This window comes from Lissotriton vulgaris, chromosome 5 (assembly GCF_964263255.1).
Source record: "Lissotriton vulgaris chromosome 5, aLisVul1.2, whole genome shotgun sequence".
NCBI lineage: Eukaryota > Metazoa > Chordata > Amphibia > Caudata > Salamandridae > Lissotriton > Lissotriton vulgaris.
In genome coordinates, this window is record NC_141693.1 from 1,888,433,338 (window position 1) to 1,888,461,308 (window position 27,971).

The following is a 27,971-nucleotide window of genomic DNA, read 5'->3' on the forward strand; positions in this document are numbered from 1 at the left end:
CAAACGTGCCTGTAGATTTACATCTTTTTTTTTGTAAACTTTATTTTTGTCGCAGACAGTTATAGCATACAAACAGTTGCGCCGACAGCTTCAATAAAATAACGACATTCCGTCAAGCAACATTCTGCTGTGCACACGGCCCATCAGCCCACATCCCGAAAGCCGGTAGGTGGTAGCCTGTAGAACAGGCAATGAACCTAGCAATGCAACTGTGCGGCAGGATATTCTGATCTGCTTTTATTTTTCTTTTATGCAGGTTACCCCCCAACTCCCCAATGGTAGATTTACATCTTAAGTGTGAAATGCAAATTTTCAGAAATTATTCATACGTTCCTTGGCACCTTGGCTGAGACTCCCAATGACTGCGTAGTTTGAGACAATTTCAAATGGTGCTTTTTAAAAAGTTGGTGCCCTGAGTAGGCCTTCAAACCTCCGCATGACCCTTTTTCTACACTCTTTCCTTGTTCACCCAGTGAAGAGGAGCTGTCACTCCGTGTGAGCAGTAAAATGAGCTTTCATAGAGTGGGTTTCCAGCTCATGTGTGAAGTGTCGCCATCGCGAGAGACCGTGGAAGGTTTGACACATTCCCAGGACTTGCTGAGCAGCTCCATGCGGCTTTGCTCTGGGGCAGACTTGGTGCCCAGAAGGGTTGGTGAAGGCAGACCCTTGTCTGCCAACAGCCCCTCCCCCACCCCTTTTAAGGCTACATTATCGCCTTCCCCTTACGATCACCCGGGCAACATTAATCCACCATTGGCAGGCAGTCACGTGGCAGCACGAACCATGAAAGACATACAGTCAATGCAGAAGTAACAGGCATCTGAAATGCCACCTTTCCATTATGTGGACATTCTTCATGTACCGAGCATGACTTTTGGTGCATTGTGAGTATGTCATCCATCGGATCTGCGTGCATGTTTTACTGCCCTTCGCTACTGGCATGTTGCAATGTCCCCTAGACCACGTAGTGTAATAGTTAGAAGTTTATGTTTTTGCTGTGATCTTCGCTTGTAATTGTGTGCCCATGACATCTGTGCATACTGCAATGTTTATGTGAAGTGTACTGCACATATCTGTTCGTCACAAGAGGTCTGGTGTATGTTCCTTCCTCTCACTAAATAACCCACTAACTCTCTCACTCTATCTCTCACTAACTCACTCTCTCACCAACTTATTCTCTCACTAACTATCTCTCCAACCCCAGCGCCAGCAACAACGACATCACAATGTCGCAAGACCTCAGCAACTCCCTCGCCACATTCTTCCACCGCAAGATCGCAGATATACACGACAGCTTCGGACCCCAGACTCCGCCTCCAGCCACCAAACCAATGACCCCCACCACCAGTTCCAGCGCATGGATGCCCATCAGCACTGAAGACGCCACCCGCGTCATGAACACCATCCACTCCGGCTCCCCCTCCGACCCATGCCTTCATCATATCTTCAACAAAGCCGACACCATCATCGCACCCCACCTCCGGAACATCATTAACAGCTCCTTCACGTCAGCCACCTTCCCTGGAAGCTGGAAACATGCAGAAATCAACGCCCTTCTGAAGAAACCAACAGCGGACCCCAAAGACCTCAAGAACTTCCGCCCCATCTCTCTTCTCCCCTTCCCGGCTAAAGTCATCGAGAAGACCGCCAACAAACAGCTGACTGCATTCCTCGAAGCAAACAACTTGCTCGACCCATCCCAGTCCGGATTTCGAGCCAACCACAGCACCGAGACCGCCCTCATTGCAGCCACCGATGACATCAGGACCCTGATGGACAACGGAGAGACAGCCGCTCTCATCCTCCTGGACCTCTCGGCAGCCTTGGATACCGTCTGCCACCGCACCCTAATAACCCGCCTCTACAACACTGGGATCCAAGGAAAGGCCCTGGACTAGATCACATCGTTTCTCTCCGACAGAAACCAGAGAGTCCGCCTCCCTCCCTTCCGCTCCGAGGCCACCAAGATCATCTGCGGCATACCCCAGGGCTCCTCACTCAGCCCAACCCTCTTCAATATCTACATGAGCCCCCTAGCCACCATCGCACGCAAACACAACATCAACATCTCCTACGCCGACTACACCCAACTGATACTCTCCCTCACCAAAGACCCTCTCACCGCCAAAGCCAACTTCCAGAACGGAATGAAAGATGTCGCAGAATGGATGAAGAACAGCCGTCTGAAGCTCAACTCGGACAAGACGGAGCTCCTCATCCTCGGACAATCCCCATCTGCCTGGGACGGCTCCTGGTGGCCCACAACGCTGGGCACCGCACCGACACCCACGGACCACGCACGCAACCTGGGATTCATCCTGGACTCCTCCCTCACGATGACCAAGCAAGTCAACGCAGTCTTGTCCTCATGTTTCAACACCCTGCGCATGCTCCGAAAGATCTTCCGGTGAATCCCCACCGAAACCAGAAAGACGGTCACCCAGGCCCTCGTCACCAGCCGACTGGACTACGGGAACGCCCTATACGCAGGAACCACAGCCAAACTTCAGAAATGCCTTCAGTGCCTACAGAACGTCTCCACAAGGCTCATCCTCGAAATCCCTCGCCACAACCACGTATCCGCCCACCTGAGAAACCTGCACTTGCTCCCCGTCAATAAGAGGATCACGTTTAGGCTGCTCACCCACGCACACAAAGCGCCCCACAACATGGGATCCGAATACCTCAACAACCACCTCTCATTCTACACCCACACCGCCAGCTCCGCTCCACCAGCCTCGCCCTCGCCACCGTCCCACGGATTCGCAGAGCTACCACCGGAGGAAGATCGTTCTCCTACCTGGCAGCCAAGACATGGAACTCCCTCCCCGCACACCTACGACTGACCCAGGACCATCTCACCTTCAGGAGACACCTCAAAGACCTGGCTATTCGAGCAGTAGTGGCACCCCCCCCCCTCCCTTCAGCGCCTTGATACCCTCACGGGTGAGTAGCGCACTCTACAAATGTATTGATTGATTGATTGATTGGCACACACAAAAACAAGTTGGCAGCATTTAAAGAACCAAATTAGATCAAGACATTATTTATAGGTAATACTGTTTTAATATAGTCTTTCACTTGGACGTAATGCTTTCTTGGCCATATATAAAGTAACAAAAATTCTTTAAACACTTCTTTATTATAACTTTGCAGCATTCTACAAACTAATGTACAGCACAGCTTAAAAACATAGGCAAAGTCAATATCTCTTGTTCAACACTTATAAGGTCTCAAAGGCGAGACCTATTGGCTATGGTAATACCAGTATCCCATTTCTAATGGGATTCATTTCAAGACCCAGCCAGATTTCATTTAGGAATATGGACATGATTAATAGATGGGAGGCCACATATGGTTAACGAAGTATGAAAACTGTTGTTATTAGCTCATGGAATAAGAAGATCCATGCTGGATTAGATATATAAACCCTGATGAAGTTCAATTGATTTTGAACGAAACGCGTTGGCTGAATGTTTGGTAGCTGGACTTTATGTATCAAACTGGAATCAAATAAAGGAAGAATTTTTTCTATAAACAGACTTGAAGATTTTTCGACTTTTGCATTTTTGGGTACACCAATCCATGTTTTAAAATGTTTACTCTACTGTGCAGCCATATAATACAGTGGCTGGTATTGGAGGTGAAGTGCAGCAAGCCATAATTATTTGGGACTGTGTGTCAGGTGCTATTGAAAGTTCCACTGTTGTTTGAATTTCTAAATTATGCACTGGGCTCATCCTTGCAAGAGCAAAATTGAAGATGGTCCATGTGTCAGAAAACTCTCGCTCTCTCTCTCTCTCTCTCTTTCTCTCTCCTTTTCTCTCTCTCCCTTTTCACAAAAATAACACAGGACCTACTGAATTTATCAATGGCATGTGATTAGAATTGTTTTTCAGCAGGCATGGTTTAGTGCTAATTCAATGGTTGATCCTAAGCATACTTGAAAGATTTTTGGAAACAAATTGAGTCTACAGTCAGTTCTGATTTTTCATGCATGTACTTAGCAAGTATTTTAAAGCATCTCCGAGGAGCAGTGAACTGGAGTTTCACGTGTGCTGATGATCCCCAAATAAACTTCTTCCTTCTCCTATATTTACACTTGTTGAATGAATCAGAGTAACCTTTGCTTTAGTACAAAAGAAAAAGACATTGGGCCATGTGCATGAACACATTTTCCCATTGACACAGAATGGGCAAAACCCTTTGATGTATCTGGCCCATTATGTGGATAGAAAACATCTTGCCAGACTTTCTTAAACGATGCGTCCTGCCGACCTATGCCGACACGCAGCTGTAGTTCAGTTCCAAATCATGAAATGTACTTTGACCAAGACCTTTCCAGGGGCGAATCTTTGTCATTTAGATTTGGGGGAGAGAAACAGATTTCCCAACAATCATTGCACTTGCAATAGCAGTGAGATAACTTTGCAGGCTAATGCACTTGTTTGCATGTGCGCGTGACCTCAAAATTGTAGGCACTGGGGTATTTAAAATAGTGTGAACCCAACTTAGAAGAGCTGTAGAGCTCTGTAGAAAGCAACTCTTTATTATCAGTAGGAGCATCTGAAACTTTAACAGCAGTGCATAGGACCGAATTCTGCATGTAGTGAGGGTTTGAAACACGACTACAAACAAGCATTGGCATAGTCAATAGGTCTCGCCTTTGGGAACTTATAAATATTTAGCCATGCAGCACATTATCCTGAGTGGTTCAATTATATTAAGCCAAAATTGGAAGGTGTAGAAGCTCGTGGCATTGGGAGCGGTGTCGAGTAGCTTGCAGTGGTGAAGAGGCAGCTGAGGAAAGCTTGCAGACGTGAGGAACGTGTGAAAGCTTGCGGCATTGGGAGCAGTGTCGGGTAGCTTGCAGAAGTGGGCCCCCGTAAGCAAAAATACAAAATCATTACCAAAAAGAAAAAAATATACAGATTCTGGGAGAGTCTGCAGCACAGTCCCCCTTGTGTACCTCTGATTAAGTGTTTCCCCCCTCTTGTGTTTCCAAGACAGAGGTGGGCACAAAAGAGCTGCCTTTTCCCACCAGGGAGCTAGATTGACACCTCATTGAGTTAGATCACTTGCAGGCAAGTCACTGCTCCTGCTATTGGTCTCGGTTTCTTTGTTTGAGAACAAAGGCAGCAGCCAGTGCTGCATTTCCATTCAGGCCACGCCAGGCTAAAACAGCAGAGGGCAGAAGGAGAGAGTGAGCACCAGGACAGCAAATCAGTCAACTGCACAGATAAAGCAATTACCAGTTGAGTAAGAAACCCTACAACGCAAAGCGAATGAAACTAGCTATGACAATGGCATTCGCCTTGTTCACATCTTCACAAACGTCGCTAAGCACACGCATCAGGTGCCCCAAGAACAGTGCTACATATTTCAAATGTGCCATACGCTGCATACAGGGAGGATGTAAGCACGTGTCAACCCGCAACAGCTGCGGCATTTCGATTTTATTTATTTATTTTTGTGATTTTACAAAGCGCTTTACCAGAGACGTTACCAAACAATCACAACAGGAACACATTAGAAATACAAACTTGCATGAGTGTGCTAGTGGGAGGAAAGCCTGTACATGACTTCAGGCCCCAAACAGTGTATGCAGGAGTCTCATAGAGATGTAACATTGGAACAAGCATTTACAATGCAATGGTTTCGCCTTTGGAAAAGTTTGAGCTATTGGCATTGTAAATGACAAAATTTGTATTTATGTGTTGTTTTTGAAAACAGATAAATAAATGGCATTGTCATTTACATTGCCATTAGCTTAATCTCTCGCAAATGTGAGACCTATTGTACCCTACGGACGAGCTCAGCAGACAGCAATTACTAGCACACACACACACACCCAGAGCCACACAAACACCCCCAGAGCCAGCCACACACACACACACCCAGAGCCAGCCACACACACATTTCTGCAGTGAGGGTGAATATGCAGTGCTGCAGAGGAGGCCACAGTGTGCAGTGCTGCAGAGGAGAAGACAGTGTGCAGTGCTGCAGAGGAGGCCACAGTGTGCAGTGCTGCAGAGGAGGCCACAGTGTGCAGTGCTGTAATTAGAGTCGGTCTGGGCAGTGATGTAATGATTATCACCTTGCAGTGTTGCCCTCTAGTGCAGTGCTGCTGAGGGGGGTACTGTTTGTAGTGTGGTAATGAGGATTATTCAGTGCATTTCTCCATTAAGCGCTTCTTTGTGTAGTACTGCACGGAGGGCTGTTCTGTGCAGCCCTGCAGTGAGGGTCACGCTCTCTACAGTGAGGTCTCTCCAGTGCAGTAATAATGGCGGTCCCTCTGTGCAGTGCTGCTGTGGGGGTGTCTTGGTATACTCGAGGGACGCTGTGCAGCCCTGCAGTGAGGGTCAGACTCTACAGTTCTGCAGTGAGGCCTCTCCAGTGCAGCAATAATGACTGTCACTCTGTGCAGTGCTGCTGTGAGCGTGTCTTGGTATACTGGAGAGACGCTGTTCAGCCCTGCAGTGAGGGCCAGGCTCTATAGTGCTGCAGTGAGGTCTCTCTAATGCTTCAGTGAGATCCCTGTCGAGTGATGCAGTGAGGGCATAGTCTGCAGTGCTGCACTGAGTCAGTGCCACCATGTGCATTGCTACAGTGACAGTCACTCTGTGCATTCAGGCCAACATTTTAGAGGAGGGAGGTGGGAGAGTCTAAAAACACAATCGGGAGCATGGATTTACCCCTTTCACTTCCATTGAAACAGATGCTGTTCAGACGGGAGACAGCCTAAAGAAAAGCATTTTTTTGCTCCAAAAATCGATAGCATCCCGCCGAAATCGGGCCCACGAGCATGCATGCTCTGTGTAGAGCTGCACCGTGTTACCCCGAGTTCTGAGGGTGAATGTGCAGTGCTGCTGTTAGGATCACACTGCCCGAGTACTGCAGTGAAAATGACTCAGTGCAGTGCAACAGTGCAGCAGAGATGTTGTCTGCGTGATGTGCAGCGCTGTCTGTTTCACGTTGAATGTTCCTCTGTCCCCTTCAGAAATAGCCTGAGACCTTGTATGTTGTGAAGAATGATGGGCAGAGGCCAGACTGAAGGAAAGGAATGTTAGGGTTCCAAATTAGAGTGAAGTGTGTCCCCTTATTTCTTGTCTTTCCTTCTCCTAGTGCAGGAATGGATAAGTCACTGAAGGTTGGAACAAGGGCAGGGGAAGAGTGGCTGGCTGTGCCCGGCCGGACGGTGGAGCAAAACCCGGCTGCCGGGTGGAGCACAAGGGCGGGGGAAGAGTACAGGAAAGGCTAATAACCTCGGAAACACAGATTCCGAAAAAAGAACGTAAATAAACGAACATAGACCTATGCTGTCCCTGAGATGGAATTAAGAGAACAGCACTAATGCAATCTCCAAACAAACGAACAGCCAGGGAAGTAACCGCCGACAATAGCAGTCACACGGAGCACGGACAGCGGGAGGGAGGGCGGGAACGGACAGCGGGAGGGAGGGCGGGAACGGGCACACGAACAGCGGGAGGGGAGCAGGAACGGGCACACGGACAGCGGGAGGGGGGGGCGGGAACTGAGAGCGGGACATCGCACAACCCACCCCTGAAAACAACACTTTAAAAATGGCGAAAACAAAGTTTGGAAAAAAAAATTAAATAAACAACCGCCCACCGCCGCATGACGATCGCAAAGGGGCGGGATGAGAAAAACATCGCTGGAACGCCCATGAATCGCCTCGAACCATGACAGACAGATCTCACTTCCAATGGCTAGCCTCCATTTATGGAGCTAGCCAATGGAAGTGAGAGGCGTGACAAAGGCACCATACTCTTCACAAAAGTTTTCGCCTGAGCGAACGCTGCTGCACAGCGGACGCCAGCTGAAACCTAAAAAGCAGACATTCAAGAGCGAGCAAAAGGAATTCAACTTAAGTGTCGGAGAGAGGGATTTCTAAATAATTGTGGTGCTTCTGAAGACCCAGGAGAATGGATTGAGTGGTTTTTGAACTCAGTTGAGGTTATAATTAATATTTTTTAGTTATGTACGCAGACGAAGAGGAGTGCAGGAGTATGGTGCACAAAACAGCTAATACTGGGACTCGTGTGGAAAAAACCCGAAAAGAATAAACACACGCTGCTCGGACAGCGGGAGGGAGGGAGGGAGGGCGGGAACGGGCACACGAACAGCGGGAGGGGAGCAGGAACGGGCACACGGACAGCGGGAGGGGGGGGCGGGAACTGAGAGCGGGACATCGCACAACCCACCCCTGAAAACAACACTTTAAAAATGGCGAAAACAAAGTTTGGAAAAAAAAATTAAATAAACAACCGCCCACCGCCGCATGACGATCGCAAAGGGGCGGGATGAGAAAAACATCGCTGGAACGCCCATGAATCGCCTCGAACCATGACAGACAGATCTCACTTCCAATGGCTAGCCTCCATTTATGGAGCTAGCCAATGGAAGTGAGAGGCGTGACAAAGGCACCATACTCTTCACAAAAGTTTTCGCCTGAGCGAACGCTGCTGCACAGCGGACGCCAGCTGAAACCTAAAAAGCAGACATTCAAGAGCGAGCAAAAGGAATTCAACTTAAGTGTCGGAGAGAGGGATTTCTAAATAATTGTGGTGCTTCTGAAGACCCAGGAGAATGGATTGAGTGGTTTTTGAACTCAGTTGAGGTTATAATTAATATTTTTTAGTTATGTACGCAGACGAAGAGGAGTGCAGGAGTATGGTGCACAAAACAGCTAATACTGGGACTCGTGTGGAAAAAACCCGAAAAGAATAAACACACGCTGCTCCCCGAAGAAGGTGACTTCTGCAGCCGGGCTACGGAGAACGGGAGGGGGGTGGGAGCATTGTGAACTTGACTGCGGGTGGGGGGTGGGAGCAGAGCAACCAAAACAAGAGAGAACTGTCAGAGAAACTGAGTGCTGAGGGTCAGAAAGGAGTGTTTGCAGTGCTACGGGACAGAGTGGGGAAGCCGAGGAACTGCTTCGGGAGGGAGTGCTGTGCCGGGTGCAGCACTGAGCACACAGCACGCAGAGGAACTCCTCAAAAGAGCGGACGGGACAGACGGAACCCGCACTCAGCTGCCGGGGGAGGGGGTGTACTCCTAGTGGTGGGACACATACCTACTGGAGGTCCCTGGGGTGAAAGACTGCTTCATGGTAAGTATGGCACTCAGCCTGAGTTTGCAGCACTACAGGAGAGAGTGGGGAAGCGGAGGAACCGTTTCGGGAGGGAGTGCTGGGGAAGGTTTCAAGGGTGGGGCCAGCAGAACAGAGCACATCAGTGGGCTTGAGGAAGCAATAAAAATAACAAGCGCGGCCGCGAAAGCCAAGATAACGATCATGGAGGAATGCAGCTGGCAATGCACGCTGCTGCTCGCTCCTGAGACCCCTAGGCCATGGGAGTGAAATTTTTGAGGGAAGGCGGGACATGCACCCATCTTTGGCCATTTGCATGCTTTCAATTATTGAAAGCCACACACAAAGGCCAATGGGATGTGTGGGAGGAGGCAGACCCACACGGAGAAGCCTCTTGGAAGTCTGAAGTGATTCCAAGAGGACCTCCCCTAGCAGCGCATGCACGCTGCGCTAGGAGAAACCTAAAAAGTTACACATTATAAGAATATGCAATTGTAAAAATGTTTATATACGATTGCATTACTAGTACTTCTTTATAAAACAAAAGTTCCTGGGAGGGATGCACACTTTTGTCTTACACTCCATCTACTGCTGAAAAACAAAGCCCTGTCGACCTCAGGTAATTACCCATCTCTCCTTCTTCCCATTACATCGCATACTTTTTGTTACTTTCTGTGAGCCCTGAAGCATCTCAAGAAAAATAAACTACATTTTTCGAGAGTAGAACGGATAAAAATAGTGCTCAATTTAAAAAGGCTTCTCTGTACCACATCAGAGCCATGCAGTCATTTGTTTATTTCTGGCCTCTTCTGGGTGAAGAGCAGAGGTGGGCCTAACCAAGCTCTGCACACTTTAATGGAAGTGTGAGTCTGTGCTTTGAGGGCTGCTAATCCCTGTGGAAAGTGACCACAGACACTGCTAGTCCGACCTGGGGTTTACGGAGCCATGTATCTCCTACAACGTCGAAATATCTCCCATCATCAGAAACTCTTCACCAAAGATGGCAACCTAAAGCGATCTAAGATCAATCTCAGATCTCTGTCTTCCCCTCAGCTATTCAAAACAAATGTCCAGTGCTTTGAAAACAATTTCAATTTTCCCATAAATATGTCTGTTTTTCTATTAAAGCTTGGAATACAGCCATTCTCTGCTCTTCTCAGACGACAAAACATCAACCCTCTTCCACCAATATTTCAAATATTAGCATAGGAAATGTCCATGCAAGGAAAGAACAACGTGCTGTCCTACCATTGGACGTCTCTTTCCCTGGTGTGGCATATACTGTGGCCCTCAATCACCCAGTGAATGAGAAGAAAACCTGCACCATAATGGGTCAGGCCCTGTTTTGATCGATGCATTTATTAAATGTTTCTGGTGACAGCTGTGTGACAATGTGATTTACTTTTATGTTGCAGGCCGAGTTCAAGAGTGAGAGAGAGAGAATCTCTAATGAGTTTGAGAAGATGCAAAAGATTTTGGAAAAGAAAAAGTCTTGTCACCTCAGAAGGCTGGAGGAGGAAGAGAAGGAGAGTCTTCAAAGCATCAAGGAGACAGTAACAAAATTAGAGGAAGAGCAATCTGTCCTGAGGAACCTGATCACAGAGATTGAAATGAAGTGTCAGCAGCAGGATGTGGAGATATTTAAGGTAAGAAAAGGGTATAAATCTATATAACAAGAAGATGAACAGCATCCCTTCTTTATTGTCAGAAAGTACCAACCTTGTAAACCAGATCTAGTGCTTTCACACTTCTCTGAACCCATTGAAAACTGTTTACCAAATGATATGATGGTTAGAAGCATACCAGGGAAAAGGGGACCGGGATGAGAGGGATAACAGAGATTCTGGATTTCATCGCTGTGCCTAGTCATTCAAGGGGCACTGCTGTCAAACTGCAGTCAACTGGAGGACCATTGCGGGGGCGTGGCCTGACACCAATGGAGTTGGAGTGAGCAGCTTTGCTCAGACCTTCGCACCGCTGATCCCCATCCAGTACCATTCTGCCACTACAAACCATCTGAGGGCCTCCAGAAACCTCCCTCCATTTGTCCATTTGTGGGGGAACCCACTGCTGGGATTGATGGCGGTGGCTGCACCCAGCTTTGCCAGATCCTTGCCTTTAGGTGCCTGAGTCGAGACGGAAACTAAAGATGGCGGCGACGGCCCTGTAGCCACATACCGAGCACTGCACTCCTGGTGACTACAGACATGAGGTGAAAGCACTTCTGAGACTCCAGACTGTGGGACTGCCGAGAACTCTTGACTTCAGCACCCGCTAAGCCTGTCACAGTCCTACCTGCTTCCACTGGGCCTGAGTGATGACAACTTGCTTTAGCTAGGGGCCTGCTTCAGCCACTAAGCGGCACTTCTCCTGCTGATGGAGAGGCAGGGGCTTGGAAGCTGCATTTGGTGGTGGAGAAGAGCAGTGTGGCGCCTGAACTTGCAGGAGAGGGGCCGCTAAGGGGCACCCCTTCTGCCACTCTTTACTGCACCTGGGATGCTGACCTGCCGGCACCGTCTTGGGCATGGCGTGACTGGGCGCTTCCCCTCACGTGCTGCAGAGTTCAAGTAAGTGACTGGAGGCTCAAACACTGCCGCCAATGTTGCCAGATTTTCATACCCGTACCAAGCCCAGTGCTGTCCAAGTTCAAGCCCAAATTCAACCTAACGCAGACCGGTTTCAGCCCACAAACCAGCCCAAAGTTTCCACCCTCAATTCATGCAAAATCAGCCTTCAGGAAATCATTTACACCCAATCCTAATTTCTATTCAATATGCTTATAGTGGAAGGAGGTTCAAAGGGCACCTATGCACTTCTGCAATCCTGTCCGATTTGATTTGTTACTACTGATTTTGAGTATCGATCCCCATTAGGGCCTCTTACTTTGTTCACCACAAATCCAAATCTGAACCTGGCATTGATGAACAAAGTTTGCAAGAGCAGACTGTTACCCGTTTTAGTGGAGTCGAAAGGCTGGAAAATTGAAAAACTATTTCATGTAGCTTCTCAAACAGCACATTTAATGCATTTCATGGATCTTGCAGGCTTAACATCATGCAATGAATTTGGCAAGCTGAGATTAGAGGCCCACTCCCTCCTGTTAAAATGTACAAAGGACAAATCGGAGAGTCACTTATTCTTATTACTGCCTGCCCTCCACTTCAATCACCATGACCATCTACTGTGACACTAAAAGTTAAACAGAACCTATGTCATTGCCATTGTATTTCAGCAAAGGCTAGACTAAAGGCACCAATCTTGGCAAGAAGCAGATGGGTTTGTGTGAGGTCCAAATGGAATCAACTGGAGCAGACAAGAAAAAGACTTCTTTCCCAAAACCTTAGAAAAAACCCTCCCCCTACATCTCAACACTAAACGCTCCCTCAAGTCGGATGACAATCATCACTCCTCTTGCCCAGTCAGTTCCATTCCCCTTCATCATTCGCACTGTTGGTCTCTCATATCACCATTGATCAGTGAAATCTCATTAGGCTGTGCAACTCCTTTAAACCTATCAGCCACTCATGGCTTTAAGCAGAGCAGCTCCTAAAACTGACTGCAATGGATCACTAAAGGGCTCTTCATTGAGCTACTTAAATTTCAAGGCTAAAGCATGGATCAATTTCTCAATAATGCTCAATGTGTGAACCAAAATGTATACACCTATCTCCATAATGGCCATAAAATAAAACCCTATGGTAATCTATGCCAGCAACGCGTCAGCGACGCAGCTGTTTACAGTTCATCTTCATTACATCTTTCATTACATAGGAGTATTTTCAGTTTTTCGATGTATGAGCTATATTGTTCCTAGAAAATAAATTAACTTCTATTCAAATAAGGTGTCCTGTACCTTTCTTCTGACTAACAGAATTGAGTCTACACACATTGTTTTAAAATAAGATTGTGGTACAATATAAATAAGTTCCACATGACAATTGTTGGGAATATAATACTATTAACCTGCTTCTCGTGGGCATATTTCAAGTGGACTTTTTAATAAGGCCTTGGGGAAGGATGGCCCGCCGGGTGGCAGCGATGCGTAATCAGCCTGTAAAAACTTAGATTGATGCATCATGGAGACCCTGGACTGCACAGCCCCATGGGCTAAGAAAAAACAGTTCAGAACCCAGAAATCTGCCCCATGGTACTCGGAATCCCTGAGAGCAGCTAAAGCTGGATGTAAACGGCAGGAAAGGATTTGGAGGGTAGATTACTCAGAGCAGGGGAACAAGCTTTATAAAAAGGAATTAAGGAACTATCACAAACTTATCAGAAGGGCCAAGGCGGATCATATTCTAGAGAGAATTGATTCAGCCAGCAGCTCAACCCGGGAGCTCTTCAAGGTTTACAAGGAGCTAACCTCCATTACCAGCTTAGCAGCACCAGTTGTGGGCTCAGAGGGGCTTTGTAATCAGATAGCCGAATATTTCTCCGAAAAGGTGGAAAAAATCTATTCCACCTTCCCGGAAGCGGCAAGGGGCAGTGAGATGGGGCTGGAAGATGGAGAACTTGCGGTGGAGGGAGGGGGAGTTGAAGGAATTCTAGCCCCCCCACCCCCCGGAACAACTGAATAAAATCTGTAACAGTATTAAGTCTGGATCCCCTAGGGATCCGGCTCCACCAATAAGGTTAAACGGGAGTTTGGAATGCCTGGAGCCTTTTATAAGGCACCTGGTGACGGCTTCCTTTGATACTTGTTGCGTCCCTGGCTGCTGGATGGAAGCTGTGGTCCTGCCGCTCGCGAAGAAATCGCACCTTGGGTTGGAGCGTCTAGACAACTTACGCCCTATCTCCCTTTTGCCATACTTCGCTAAGGTGGCTGAAAAAGTGGTGACTGTACAACTAACGGCCCACATCGAGGAACATGATCTTCTCCACCGACCCAGTCCGGCTTTCGAGCCAGATATTTGACCGAATCAGCTCTGCTTTTTGCCACTGAGTCCATCCGACAATTCGTGGACGCTGGTCAAACGGCGGCTTTAATTCTACTAGACCTAAGTGCCGCCTTTGACACTGTAGCCCACCATACCCTGGTGAAATGCTTGCAGAAAGGTGGGGTGTCTAGTAGTACCTTGGGCTGGTTAAAATCCTTCTTGTCGGGCAGTGCTTTCAGGTGAGACATGGCGAACACTACTCCTGGGTCATCAAGCTGAGTCAAGGAGTGCCGCAGGGATCGACCCTGAGCCCTACCCTGTTTAATATCTACGTTGCTCCCGTGGCGGAGATTGCGGAGGGGTTTGCGATCAGGGCCGTATCCTATGCTGACGACACACAGCTGGTAGTCTCCCTAACCCAGGTGCCGGAGTCGGCCGCCGCCAGCTTCAGGGCATGCATGCAAGAATTGGCTACATGGATGGCTGATAACTGCCTAAGGCTGAATGGCGACAAGACAGAGGTGCTGGTGGTGGGGCGGGCCCCAACTGTGCGGTCGTCGGCATGGTGGTCCGAGGACCTGGGGGCCGCCTTCGCCATGCGCACAGGCGAAAAACCTGGGAGTCTGGCTAGATCCTAGCCTTTCTTTCGACTACTAAACTAGGCGGGTGGCAGGTACGTGCTTCGGAATCCTGAAGGTCCTGGGAAAAACCTGAGACCTACTACCCATGGAGGCTAGGAAGACGCTGGTCCATGCGCTGGTGACTTCACGCCTAGACTATGGCAACATTCTGTATCTAGGCGCACCAGCCAGATGCTTGTTGCGCCTGCAGGGACTGCAGAATGCAGCCGCCCGCCTCATTTTGAGGCGCCCAAGAAAGTCATCTGCCAGGGCAGCTCGGGCGGCGCTCCACTGGCGCCCGATCAAAGAAAGAATCGTCTTTAAAGCACTCTGCGTCTGCCACCGGATTCTGCAGGGAAAGGCCCCTGTGTACTTAGCAGAACTTGTGTCCCCGCACATTCCTTCCCGTCAGCTGAGGTCGGGTGGGGTTGGTTTGGTACGTGTCCCAGCTATAAAAAAGCCAGGATGGGTGGCCGGTCCTTTCGACTACTGGCGGCAAAACAATGGAATGCCCTCCCGATAGAGCTCCGGATGGAGACCCAAGAGAGATGTTTTAGGAAAAAATTAAAAACACTTCTCTTTCCTCAAGGATACGTCAGGTTGGCTTGGGCTCTGTTTTCTGGCTGACTTTACCGTAGCGCGAGGACACACTGGCATCAGTGTAACCATGGCGTTTTACAAATGGACTTATTATTATTATATAGCGTTCTCCTTGTTCTGTTCACACAGAAACAGAATAGAGGAAGCTCTGGGGGATATAGAGTTGCATACTGCTTATAGTGCATGTTTTACATGAGATCTCTATTATTTAGTATATATGGAAGAATACTACTGGCTAAGCCAGAGACATGCATGCCTGCTACTGTACTGGGAGAAAGATAGGAAAAACAGAATGGGGTCAGCACTTGGGAGTAGTGTGTATGCATGCTACTTATGGAGCATGTTCTACATGAGATGTATCAAATCAAGGGACCCTTAGTGTGTCTGGAATAATGCTACTGGCTAAGCTCTGAGACACTCCTGCCTGCTGCTGCCTTTGGAGGAAGAAGGTTCAAACAGAATGGTAGTATGCCTCTTCATAAGAGTGTAAAGGTAGAGGTACCATCTAGTATGTTTGGGATAATGTAATTGGCAAGGGCTGAGAGACATTCCTAACTATTACTGCCCGAGACAAATGAGATGGAAACAGAATGGGACATCATTGGGGAGTATTGTGTATGTGTGTATAGCATATGGTGCATGCCTCTACATGAGTTCTCTCATAGCAGAGGTACCATTTAGAATGTATGGAATCTCGTACATGATTGTGCTTTATGCATCATCATGCATTCATTGGAAATGAGGGATATTTAAACTTTCTCCAGTGCATTTTCAACACCCTACGTTTTGTCAGACACAGTCCCACCTTCTTTATATGTGCTGCCCCACCAGGCTTAGTCTCTTCAACAAACTTGGTGCCTCAAAAGGAATGTATGACGTTACAACGCATGCCTTCACAATGCAGTTTTTACATCGCAACATCCTTTACAACGCATCATTTTACATCACATGCCATTACAACGCATTTTTTAAAACTACATTTACAGCACATTCCATTACATTGCATTATACCTTTACAACGCATACCATTACATTGCATTTAAGATAAATGTTGGAAAGTGTAGGAGTAAAAATTACAATTCTAACTCCAGTGGGTGCAACAGTAGGGTAAGTGTTAGATAGTGTAGGGGTAAACATGACTATTCTAACTCCAGGGGGTGCAACAGTAGGGTAAGTGTTGGATAATGTAGTCGTAATATGCATTGTAATGGTATGCGTTGTAACGACATGCAATGTAATGCCTGCGTTGTAGCGACATGCGTTGTGATGGCGGGCGTTGTAATGTCATGCGTTGTAGTGACATGCAATGTAGTGACTGCTTTGTAAATGTAGTGCGATGTAATGACTACATTGTAAAGGTTGTTTCCCCTCAAAAGCATATTAGAATTAAAGGCGGTATAACATAGCGTGCCTAATAGGGAATCTTGCGTGAAACATACCTCATCAGCAACAAACATCTTATCTTACAGCCAGAATGCCCAAATGCATGAAGGCTTGCTTTACAAATGCAGATGTTACAGTCCACATTTAAAAATTACTCCATTATTCACTGCTTCTAAAGCAAAACTTTCCACATTTTCAAAATCATACATACAGACACAATGAATCATACATTTTTCAATTAGTGCATAGAAAATGTTACATAAGGCAAAGGAGACCAAAAGGTGTAAGATTCGCGTCATCCACACTTGTAGGCACTCTTTTAGAGTGCTTGATCTGGAGAAAGACAAGGTCAGGATTCATAACACCGTGGTTAGGGTCGACTTTAAAAGAATTTATTCCTACCCAAGAAAACCTTTCCAAGGAACATCAGGATTGAAAGACTGGGAAAAAACATAACTTTCTAACCTGTAACATGCAGCTCTTGGATGTCAGTTCATAGCTTCCTGTTCTAGATTAGGAATGTAATTTATGAAATGCACAGTAACAACAGAATCTCTGCGACAAAAGCAGTAACCCACTGAGGTGTGCACATAAAATATTGTTCTTTGATATGCATGGCACAGGTGTTTTGCAGCAGGCATATTACAGCCCTGTCAAGTACCACGCATCTGGATTTGACCTAACGCATTTTAGTACTGAATGTCCGTATCACTGCACTAAAATGAGTTAGTCATGCATACCATAGCTCCTGGGAGAATCACAACACATCGCTTCATATTATAACAAAAGCAGCCACTGCCAGCACCTACTGCGCTACTGGTTGCCCAGCGTCGCAATTAGGAGCTTATAACCGACTCCTATTAGGGAACAGGGTAGTGACCTATGGTGTCAAAACCTCTCTAAAAACACACATATGACTTCCGCCCTGCAGCTTGAATACACATGCACCAGGCACGGCCCTCCACCTGATCATCTGGTGTCACTGTAGAACATAAACAATAACCAGAATCCGGCACTTCTGTAGCATCAACAAGAAATCCTGCCATGATTATCCCAGCCAGTGGTTGAATTTTGATTTGTTTTCCTGATAGCATGCTCACCACACAATTGGAATTGTGTGACTCTCACAGCGTGCTCTCCATGATTGTGCTTGTGGCAGGCAGCTGGCACTGGAACATTGTTGTGGGATTTTTCTGCTGTGCACAGACCGGATTCTGCCCCATGGACGGTTCGGCCTCAAAATAGCAAGCAACTAAGCCCTCACCTGCACCTGTCCTTCAATCATGGAGGGGTCCCTATAGACCATCCAGTGGGTGGTGGCGGGCACAGTTTAAAGGTGGTACTGCTAACTAGCACTTAGGAGCACCTAGTGTAACAGCAAGAGGCAGTGACTAAGAAGGTCAAAGAGCAGCCTTGTCTGGCAGGCCTTGGGCCTGAAGGCTACCTCAGCAATGTCTGCAGCCCGGTCCACCACACTGAGTTTGTCCACGAGGCGAGGGCTTGATTGGATGATCGTAGTTGGCGGGTGGGTGTGTAGAAGGACAGTCGTGTGTTGAGGCATTCGGGTCCTAGGTCGTAGAGGGCCTTGTGTGCGTGGGTGAGGAGACGGAACGCTATTCTCTTGTTGACGGGAAGCCAGTGGAGGTCTGTCAGGTGATCGGAAATATGAGCTTGACGGGGGATGTCCAGTACGAGTCTGGCTGAGGCGTTTTGGATGCGTTGAAGTTTTTTCTGTAGTTTGGCTGTGGTTCCGGCGTAAATGGTATTTCCATAATCCAGTCGGCTAGTGACCAGTGCGTGGGTGACTGTCTTTCTTGTTTCGGTGGGGATCCAACGGAAGATTTTTTAGAGCATGCGTAGGATGTTGAAGCATGAGGATGAGACGGCATTGACTTGTCTGGTCATCGAGATGGAGGAGTCTTGGATGAAGCCCAGGTTACGTGCGTGATCTGTAGGTATGGGTGCTGTACCCAGGGCCGGAGGCCACCATGAGTCGTCCCAGGCAGAGGGGGATGATCCTAAGATGAGGACTTCTGTTTTGTCCGAGTTTAGTTTTAAGCTGCTGTTCTTCATCCATTCGGCTACTTCTTTCATTCCTTCGTGTAGATTGGTTTTGGCAGTGTTTGGGTCTTTGGTGAGGGAGAGGATAAGCTGGGTGTCGTCTGCGTAGGAGATGATGTTGAGGTTGTGTTGGCGCGGGATGGATGCGAGGGGACTCATGTAAATGTTGAAGAGGGTGGGACTGAGTGATGATCCTTGTGGTACGCCGCAGATGACTTCTGTGGCCTCTGATTTGAATGGGGGAAGGCGGACTCTCTGGGTTCTTCCGGCGAGGAACAAGATGATCCAGTCCAAAGCTTTTCCTTGTATTCGGACGTTGCTGAGGTGTTGTATGAGGGTGCTATGACAGACCGTGTCGAAGGCTGCGGAGAGGTCAAGTAGGATGAGGGCAGCTGTTTCTCCGTTGTCCAGTAGCGTTCGGATGTCGTCTGTAGCAGCGATGAGGGCGGTTTCGGTGCTGTGTTTGGCTCGGAAGCCGGATTGTGAGGGGTCGAGTGAGTTGTTGGATTCAAGGAAGGCGTTGAGCTGACTATTGACGGCTTTCTCAATGACTTTGGCAGGGAATGGGAGGAGTGAGATGGGGCGGTAGTTCTTAAGTTCAGAGGGGTCTGCTGTGGGTTTCTTCAGAAGGGCGCTGAGTTCGGCATGTTTCCAGCTTTCCGGGAAGGTAGCGGAGTTGAAGGAACAGTTGATGACATCGCGGAGATGTGGTGCGATGATGGAGTCTGCTTTGTTGAAGATGTGGTGGGGACATGGGTCGGTTGGTGAGCCTGAGTGGATGGCGTTCATCAGGCAGATGGTGTCTTCAGTGGTGATTGGGTTCCAGGCGCAAAGGTTGTGAGAGTGCTGTCTTGGTTCGGGGGTGGGTGGAGTGGTCTGTTCTTCGGACTGGTTTTCAAAGCTGTTATGTATGTCGGCGATTTTGTTGTGGAAGAAAGAGGATAAAGAGTCGCAGAGGTCTTGGGAGGGAGTGATGACGTTGGTGCCGGCGGTGGGGTTGGTAAATTCTTTGACGATGTTGAATAGTTCCTTGCTGTTGTGGGCGTTGTTGTTAAGTCGATCCTTGAATGCCGATTTCTTGGTGGATCGGATCAGTTGGTGGTATTTGCGGGTGGCATCCTTGAAGGTGGTCAGGTTGTCAGTGGTTGGGTTTTTTCTCTTAGGTTTTCTCGAGGGTACGACATAACTTCTTGGATTTCTTAACATCATTGTTGAACCAGGGGGCCTTTTTGCTACCTTGTTTGATCTGGTAGTTTTTCAAAGGTGCTAATTCGTTAGCGCTGTGGGTGATCCATTGTGTGAGTTTGGTGGCAGCTTGGTTTGGGTTCGATGATATGGCAGGAGGGTTTTGGTTGAGCGATGTGAAGAGTTGGTCGGTGGTAAAATGAGTCCAGCGCACCTGATCACTAAACTAACTTGAGTGCTGCAGTTAGGGAAGTACCAGGCCCGATGAGGGGGGAAGGGCAGGAAGTTAAAAACATAGCTGAAAGGACAAAATATGTTTATTCAGTCACTAGTTTTGATTGTCTTCACCTTCAGGTAACAGCATCTAAAATAAAGGCGCACTGTATGTTTAAAGATAAATCCAAGTTAAAGAAATTGGTAGGAAATGCATTCATTTGCATTATGAGATTTTATTGATGAATTCAGTCACTACATAGGAGTGGAAGCAGACAGTTAAGGAATAGATTCCTGGTTAGCAGGAGGGTACGGAGTGGTGGTTAACGACTTCTGTATTTATAGTGTTACGAGGTCCCAGCCTATGACTTAAAGCACAATGAATATGTAACGCATTATTTTAGCACAGTATGAAATGTTTTGAAGTGTCACATTTCGCTGTGGAATGTCAATCATAAGTCACTGCAAAAATGGAAATGTCACATTAGCAATGCGAATACTTGGCAGCTATTATGTTAACCCTCTGGGCTACCTTACACAAATGAAACCTACCACTAGACGAAACTCCTATCTCTCTCCAGCAGGTAAATTAATCAACAGAGTTTACATGACCCTTTGTTTTTTGCCTAAAAACTGCTCAGTATACAAGGAACTTTGTAGTACTTTTAACACCTCTGTACTGCTACAAAACAGTGAAATAAAAGTTCCATTACTGAAAAGAAGAACATTAAAAGTGCAGGCCCATTTGAAACACTGCACCTGTTACTGTTCCAGTTCGTCCCTGTATCCAAGGCCGGAGCCTGCAACCCTCTACCTCCACACATAACAGAGGAATCACTTCTCTTCGGTGCTGTGTCCTCCTTTCCCTAACCTTACCCCGAGAGTGATGCACATCTTATTCTTTTCAGAAGTGCCTCCAAAATTAGTGTACAAACTTCAGAGAAAACTTACTTGTTGTTGCTTCAATCTCCCAACGATCAGCATGCACCACCACAAGGAGAGTCGAGAGTCAATGTCTTACTCTCACACGACCTGCCCTGGCCCTGCGCCTGAGGCCCGAGACAGGGAGTTGGTTTGGTTCCCGAACTTGTGTTAGCCTGTTCAAATAGTCAGTCTCTGAAGGCATGCACATCACCACATGCGTGATGCATGCTAAATGACAGCACAGCTTACTAGTCTGCCACGGGCAGGCTCTGGACGATAATGTTTGCAGTACCGTCATTGGTAGTGCTTTCGCGCGCTACCAGATTGACGGTCCTGGCGACCAAACATGAAGGTACACTTTTTGCATCCTCAGATGCCACCTTCCAAGAAACCTAGTGGGGGATAAAAGTGGGACTGGGCCTATGAGCCGGTAAATCAGCTAGCGCCCTTGATGTATTAGGCCGGATGATGCCGGCTGCACTGACTTATGTGACCCCCGCATAACTGAGGGTGATTGGAGAGCGTAAAGCGGTGAGCGCACCTGATGCCCTGAGCTCCCCCACCAGCACCTCCAACCAGCGACCTTGACCCTCCACTGAGGAGGCCCAGTTACTCCAACCTCTTAAATGTCCTAACGGGAGCCCCTGGCTCTGCCCAAGCACTGAAGCAATACCACTGTTCCGGGGTAAAGGAGACACTCCATGCCTGGATTGGAGCTGAGGGCGGCCGCAGACCCTGGATGGCTGTAGGGGTTGTTGGTTATCCTATTTGCCTGCCTGCTCACCTTCAGTGGACCCCGGCGGGGTTGGGCTTGGAACCAGATTCTAGTGGCCTGTGCATCGGTGGGCACCCCTCATGCACTGAGTTCGCTGGCACTGACCTGCGCTGCTGATATTGGGCCCGCCTTGCGAGAGACACTGAGGAAGCATTGGGTGCCATGCTGTCCCACCTCACCCCTGGCAGCCATTGCCATATCTGTTTGACACCCTCCTGAGAATTATGAGAGGTGCTGAGAAGTGAGCTACATGTGCACCCTGACCTGAACCTACCCGGCTTCATGGAGGGACAGGGAGGTGTCCTGGTGGGACCGAGTAGAGATGTGAGCAATATTCAAGACCAGGACCCTCTGTGATCTGAAGCGACACCACTTGACTTTGACTGCTGGACCTACTGGCCTGACCCTCACCCTGAACTGTCAACAAAAGCGATGCGTGTACAGGGATAAAGGTGCTCAGCCCCGCGACCTGACCTACTCATCCCGACCCGCTACAAACATGGGGAAAACCACCCACAGAAGGGACCATGACCCACCCTTGAATGACATGGACCTAGCATCGCAGGCACTCAGAGTGGCTGAGAGCCTTAAACTGCAAGATGTTATACTGACTATTATCTCCTCCTGGGAGGAATTGGAGACTAAAATACATGCTCTGAGATCAGATCTGGACCCCACACACGTCGACCACAGATGCCTCGCCGAGCGAGTCACCTTGAATGAGCACAAATTAGCAGAAATACTGCTAGCACTCACCTTGACCACTGAGATGAGGACTAAAATAGAGGCTAAAATTCGAACAGTTGAACGGCGAACAGGTGGTTCTGAATTTCACTCCTGCCACAACAACATCAGGGTGGTGGGCTTGCTGGAAAGAATTGAAGGCTCCAGCATGTTAGATTATCTGGAAAAAATGATTGAGAGAGGAGGTGGCGCTTGAGCGAGCCCACTGAGTGCCAACCAAGCCTCCAATATCTGCCCCTCTCTCCCCACGGCAGTGGTGGCCCAGTTACTCTATTTCAAAGATAGAGACCTTATCCTAACGCAAGCCTGACGCTAGGGAGAGCTATGTGTTGAAAAAGCGGTGATAAGGATTTTCCCAGACTTTCTGAGAGAGGTACATAGACCGAGAGTCTTATTCCAAGACGCAAAAAAAGCAATTGCGTCAGATGGGTCTCGCCTATACGATGCTGTTCCCCACCTGGTTGAGATAGGTGGCGCCCAATGGTACCAATTTGTTTTACTCCCCGCAGGAGATCTGGAACTGGTTGGACCATCTGCTGCAGCCGGGAACCAGATCACGGCCGAAGCTCACGCACAGATTCAGGGCCAGACGGGAAAAGTTGCAGCGCAGCTCTGCTGCCCCCTTGCAAGCTGAGGCGCAACTTGAGAGGCAACAAGTGATGTTATGTTATGGGGGTGTCCTGGCGCTAATAGCACAACTCTACCGGGTGGCACGGAGAGACATAAACTGGAAGGCACTATGCGTTATCAAGCCAGGTTTTGAGTTGTTTCCTGAAGGCGAGGAGGTTCGTGGAGTTACTCAAACTCCAGGGGAGGGCATTCCACGCTTTGGCCACACAAGTAATGAAACTTCTACCCTCCAAAAAATTTCTACGTGGTTGGTATGCACACCAGTTTGGCTCCTAGTGAGTGGAAGGTTCTTTTAGGGGTTTACCATCGAAACTGGTGGGTGAAAAAACCAGGACCTTGACCATGAAGTGCCTTGAAGACAATACAGAGTGACTTAAATTGCACCCTTTTTAGGTCTTGCCTGGCGTTGGAGCGCGCATGCGCTACTCGCCTGCGAAAGCTATAGTCATCAAACAAGTTTCAAGAAGGGGACTCGAAGCATCGCCCCTCATTTTCATTGGTTAGCGTCAGCGTTTATGTTAAATACTGGCTTCCCATTGAACAGGAGGGTTTTCGGTTGCCATCCTTTCGCCTTTTTGGATGGCCCCCAAGGGCTCGGTCGCCTGCATTACGCCAGTCCGGTTCTCTCATTGGGCGCTCTGAGAACGCTCGTCTCTCCTCCACTGGGAAACCACTATCTGCGTACCGCAGGTAAGTTTCTGGGAGTAGGGCGGCAGCGCCTGCTGCTCTGCGGTGGATGTAAAGCAATCAGTTCCCTCCCTGGCCCTCAGCGTGTCGGTGACCGTGCAGGGCTCCGGGGTTGCAGCAGTTAAGAACTCAGACGTTGTTTTCTGCAGGACACAGGATGGGATTATTATTACTGTACTGCTGTGCATGGAGAAATATTGTGTATTGGGCAGAAGTAAGCAAGGCTGCGTTTTCTAGCGGCGGGCAGCCACACAAAGTGGTACAGTGGGAGAGAGGAGACAGCACTTGAATATTTGTGGATCCAGAAATCTCCGGGTTTCACTCATCAAGTTCCTCTTCCAGTGGATGTTTTCCGATGCATGCTGGTATTTGTAGTCCTGCAATTCAGAGACTTGTCATTGATGCGTTGCATGAACCAGCAGTGGGCGAGCTGCTGGCACCCCAATACTGGCAGGGCTCGCAGGCTGGTGTTTGGCTGTTGTGCCCTCCTATTGCCAGTTTTGTTGCATTCTAGTGCTTGTAGTTTTGCTTTTCCAATGATAAATTCAGGACTGTATAAACACCACTGCCGGAATGCACAGAAAGAAGAAAAAGACTGGCCGAGCAACTCCTGGCAGACAGGGGCCCATGTGAGCTCTCTAGTAATGCGTAGTTCAGGGGAGCACTCTGCGGGGCCCCACATTCATCCTACGACCTGTGCATATCTGTGAAATATGGGTGTCTCAAGAGCCCTTTACCACACTCTTGGGGCAAAGGGAGCATCATTTTGCATTCCGCTGCTGCGATGGGGCAGTTGGAGGTCTCTCGGGATGTGATGCTTTTCTGCGTGGCTCACGTTTTCCCCCTTATGCTCTTTTTGCTTTTCCCTGGCAGTCAGACATTGCTTTGTGTTTGGTTATGGATTATCTTCCCACTCCCAAAACCACTCGCCCAGTAACTGTGCAAGTATCTCCTCTGTCAGGGCTTACTTTGGTGGGCATGGTCTTTGGTAACAAAGGTGAGCCCTGCAAAGGGTGTCTTATCAGGCATGACTTTTGATCTAGTGACTAGTGTCAAGCAAGAGCCCTGTGGGGCAATCCCAGACACTTTCCTGCAGCCCTATTGACTTCCACATGCATGAGGTATTAGGTTTGTGGCATCAATATGACATCAAGATGACATCTAACTCCAGAGGCTCTTTTCTCGCTGGGCTTCCAGAGCTGTCCACCCCTACCCCCTGTGGCATCTATAGTCTGGGGGCTCAAACACTAGCTAGGGGGGTGGTAACAGCCTGCAGTCAGGCAGCGAGGGAGCTCTCCTTCTGTTCTCCTACCCTAGATGTCTGACCAGAGGTGATCCAGGCTTGCAGCTCACACCCAAAAAGAGATGCTGCTACCGAGGACAAAGCGGGCCGACCCAGTGCCAGTCCCACCCACAGTGGGTTTGGGGGCCCATTGGCCCATTCACAGTTTTCTTTGCCTGGCTCCTTGGGGCGGTGTGCATGGTCAGGTCTGGTGCTGTTCTGTCTTGCTGCATGGGCATGTGTAGCAGTCAACCCAGAGGAATGATGTGCAAGAGGAGGGGGATAAGTTTAGGGCCCACTAGTCATAATCTTGGGACCTTCCTCAGGGCCTGTCTTGGTGGCCCACCCCAGACCGGGGCATTCAACAGGAGTGCAACCTGTAGGCCCCAGGACACCTGCCTCACTGGAGGTGACTGCACACCCTTGCAGCTACCTCACATCTGACTCCTTTTTTGTTTTAAAGATTTTTATTGGCAGTGCAATAGCAAATTAGACAATTCACAATATGTAACCTTTATATACAGCATATTTAAACAAGCGAAAGGAAAAAGAAGAGAAAAAAAGAAAAAGGCGAAGAAACAAAAGGCAACACAGCGGTAAAGAGTAAAAACTATTGCATTGTATATTTTCACAACATTTTTTTTAAATCCCTCCCCTGGACTACCCTTTCCCCATCCCCCGAGAAAGTTGGTCATTCTCTTATGACTCCCCATATTAGTTTTCTTAAGCTTCACCAAAAAGTAATTAAATACTCATTCTTTCTTCGCAAGCCATTTAGTCATGGGTGCCCAGATTTTGGAAAGGGGCGACCACTCGGTCCCCCCGAACGTATGGTTGGGTGCCCCGATCCTCCCGGGAAACCATTTTGGGCGGGGGGCGTGTCTCGGCTGGTATGCCCGAAGCGGCGTAGCCGGGGCGCGCCTTTTCCCGCCCAAGAGGGGTTGTCCTAGACACCTACACCGACGGCCACGCCCAGTAGGCGTACCGGAGGAGGGTACACGCCCTCCCGAAGAAGAATAAATAGAGCGGGAATCCGAAGAAGCGTCCTCTTGTTCCTGTGCTCTGAAGGCTGCACCCACTCGTTGCTCGTGAGCCCTCGACGGAACAAGGAGCAATTTTGACCCACCCACCAGCCCCTTATGGCAATGTTTGTTTTGCAATAAAGTTTTGCTGTGATAGGCCACTTTTTTCCTCTGTTAAAAGTAAATGAATTTATAGGTTGAGGATGTGCCTTCTGTCTCTAGGATTCTGTTTTTTCTTTTAGGAAGTCAACAGGCTTGATACAATTAGACATGCTGATATTTGCTTCCTTAGTAGGTGAACAACTGTCGTATTTATTTTTTGGTCGGGCGGTAAGGTCATGATCAGTGAGCAGTGATTTCAAGGTCCCTAGAGGGGGGCGCCACCCACTATGGATTGGAGCGCCCGGGGGGAGGTGGCCATTGGCCCCTCCCACTGGGAGGCGGCACCCACTAAAGATGGGTCGCCTAAGGGGAGACGGCCATAGGCCCCTTCCAAGGGAGGAGGCGGCTATATGCCTCAACACCCGCTCAACACCCGCTCCGTCCACAGACACGCCATCGAACTCTGGAACCTCCTGGATGCCACCGCCCCTGACGTTGCCTTCCTCACGGAGACCTGGATGAACGCCTCTTCGGCTCCCGACATCGCCATCGCCATCCCAGAGGGCTACAAGATCGTCCGGAGGGACCGAAACGCCAACCAGATGGGAGGAGGCATCGCCATCATCCACAGGAACACCATCCGGCTCACGACCTGCACCGACAACACCCTGTTCAGCGCCGAACACCTGCATTTCCAGATCCACACCAACCCGAACACCACCCTCAGAGGCACCCTGATCTACCGACCCCCTGGACCACGCACGCAATTCAGCGAGGACATCGCCGACTTCGTCAGCCCGCATGCCCTCCCCTCCGCTGACTACATCCTCCTGGGGGACCTGAACTTCCATCTGGAGAACAACAACGACCACAACACCAGCACCCTGCTCGACAACCTCGCCAACCTGGGACTCAAGCAACTGGTGTCCACCCCCACCCACCTCGCCGGACACACACTCGACGCCGTCTTCTCATCCAGCACAGACATCAACTTCAGCCACACCACAGAGCTTCAATGGACGGACCACAGCTGCGTCCACTTCACCTTCAAGAGAACGACGACCCACCAACACCAGCAACAGGCCGCCCGCAGAAGCTGGAACAAGATCACAGCAGACCAGCTAGCCACCTCCCTGAGCCAACACCCTCCTGCCAGCTCAGCGAACCCCAGCCAGGCCGCCGACAACATCACGAAGTGGATCAGCAACTGCGCGGACGAACTCGCCCCGCTGAGGACCCCGCCCAGCAGACCCGGCAGCAAGAAGGCCCCATGGTTCACCGACGAACTCAAGAGCTCCAAGAAGAACTGCCGAGCCCTCGAGAAAGTCTGGAAAAGGGACCCGACACCGGACAACAGGACCTCCTACAAACTGGCCACCCGGAAACACCACCAGCTGATCCGCGCCGCCAAGAGAACAGCATTCAAGGACCGGCTGGACAACAACGCACACAACAGCAAGGAACTCTTCAACATCGTGAAAGAGCTTTCCAACCCCAGCGCAGGAAACAACGACATCACCCCATCGCAAGACCTCTGCAACTCCCTCGCCTCATACTTCCACAACAAGATCACGGACATACACAGCAGTTTCAACAACCAACCAACGCACACCACGACCGACCTGCCACCCCCCCCCACCACCACCCTCCACGCCTGGACCCCGATCAGCACAGAAGACACCATCCGCACGATGAACTCCATCCACTCCGGATCACCAACCGACCCCTGCCCTCACCACGTCTTCAACAAGGCC

At 49.1% G+C, this 27,971-nt stretch overlaps 1 protein-coding gene across 1 annotated transcript in view; it reads left to right on the plus strand.

The window, feature by feature from the left end:
* The window catches only part of LOC147717632 (E3 ubiquitin-protein ligase TRIM39-like), a 242,370-nt gene that overhangs the window by 12,576 nt on the left and 201,823 nt on the right, over window positions 1–27,971 (plus strand). Inside the window, exon 3 of the mRNA XM_086924426.1 lies at window positions 10,528–10,758. Coding sequence (XP_086780552.1) covers window positions 10,528–10,758 — 231 coding nt within the window. The remainder of the gene's footprint in view (window positions 1–10,527; window positions 10,759–27,971) is intronic.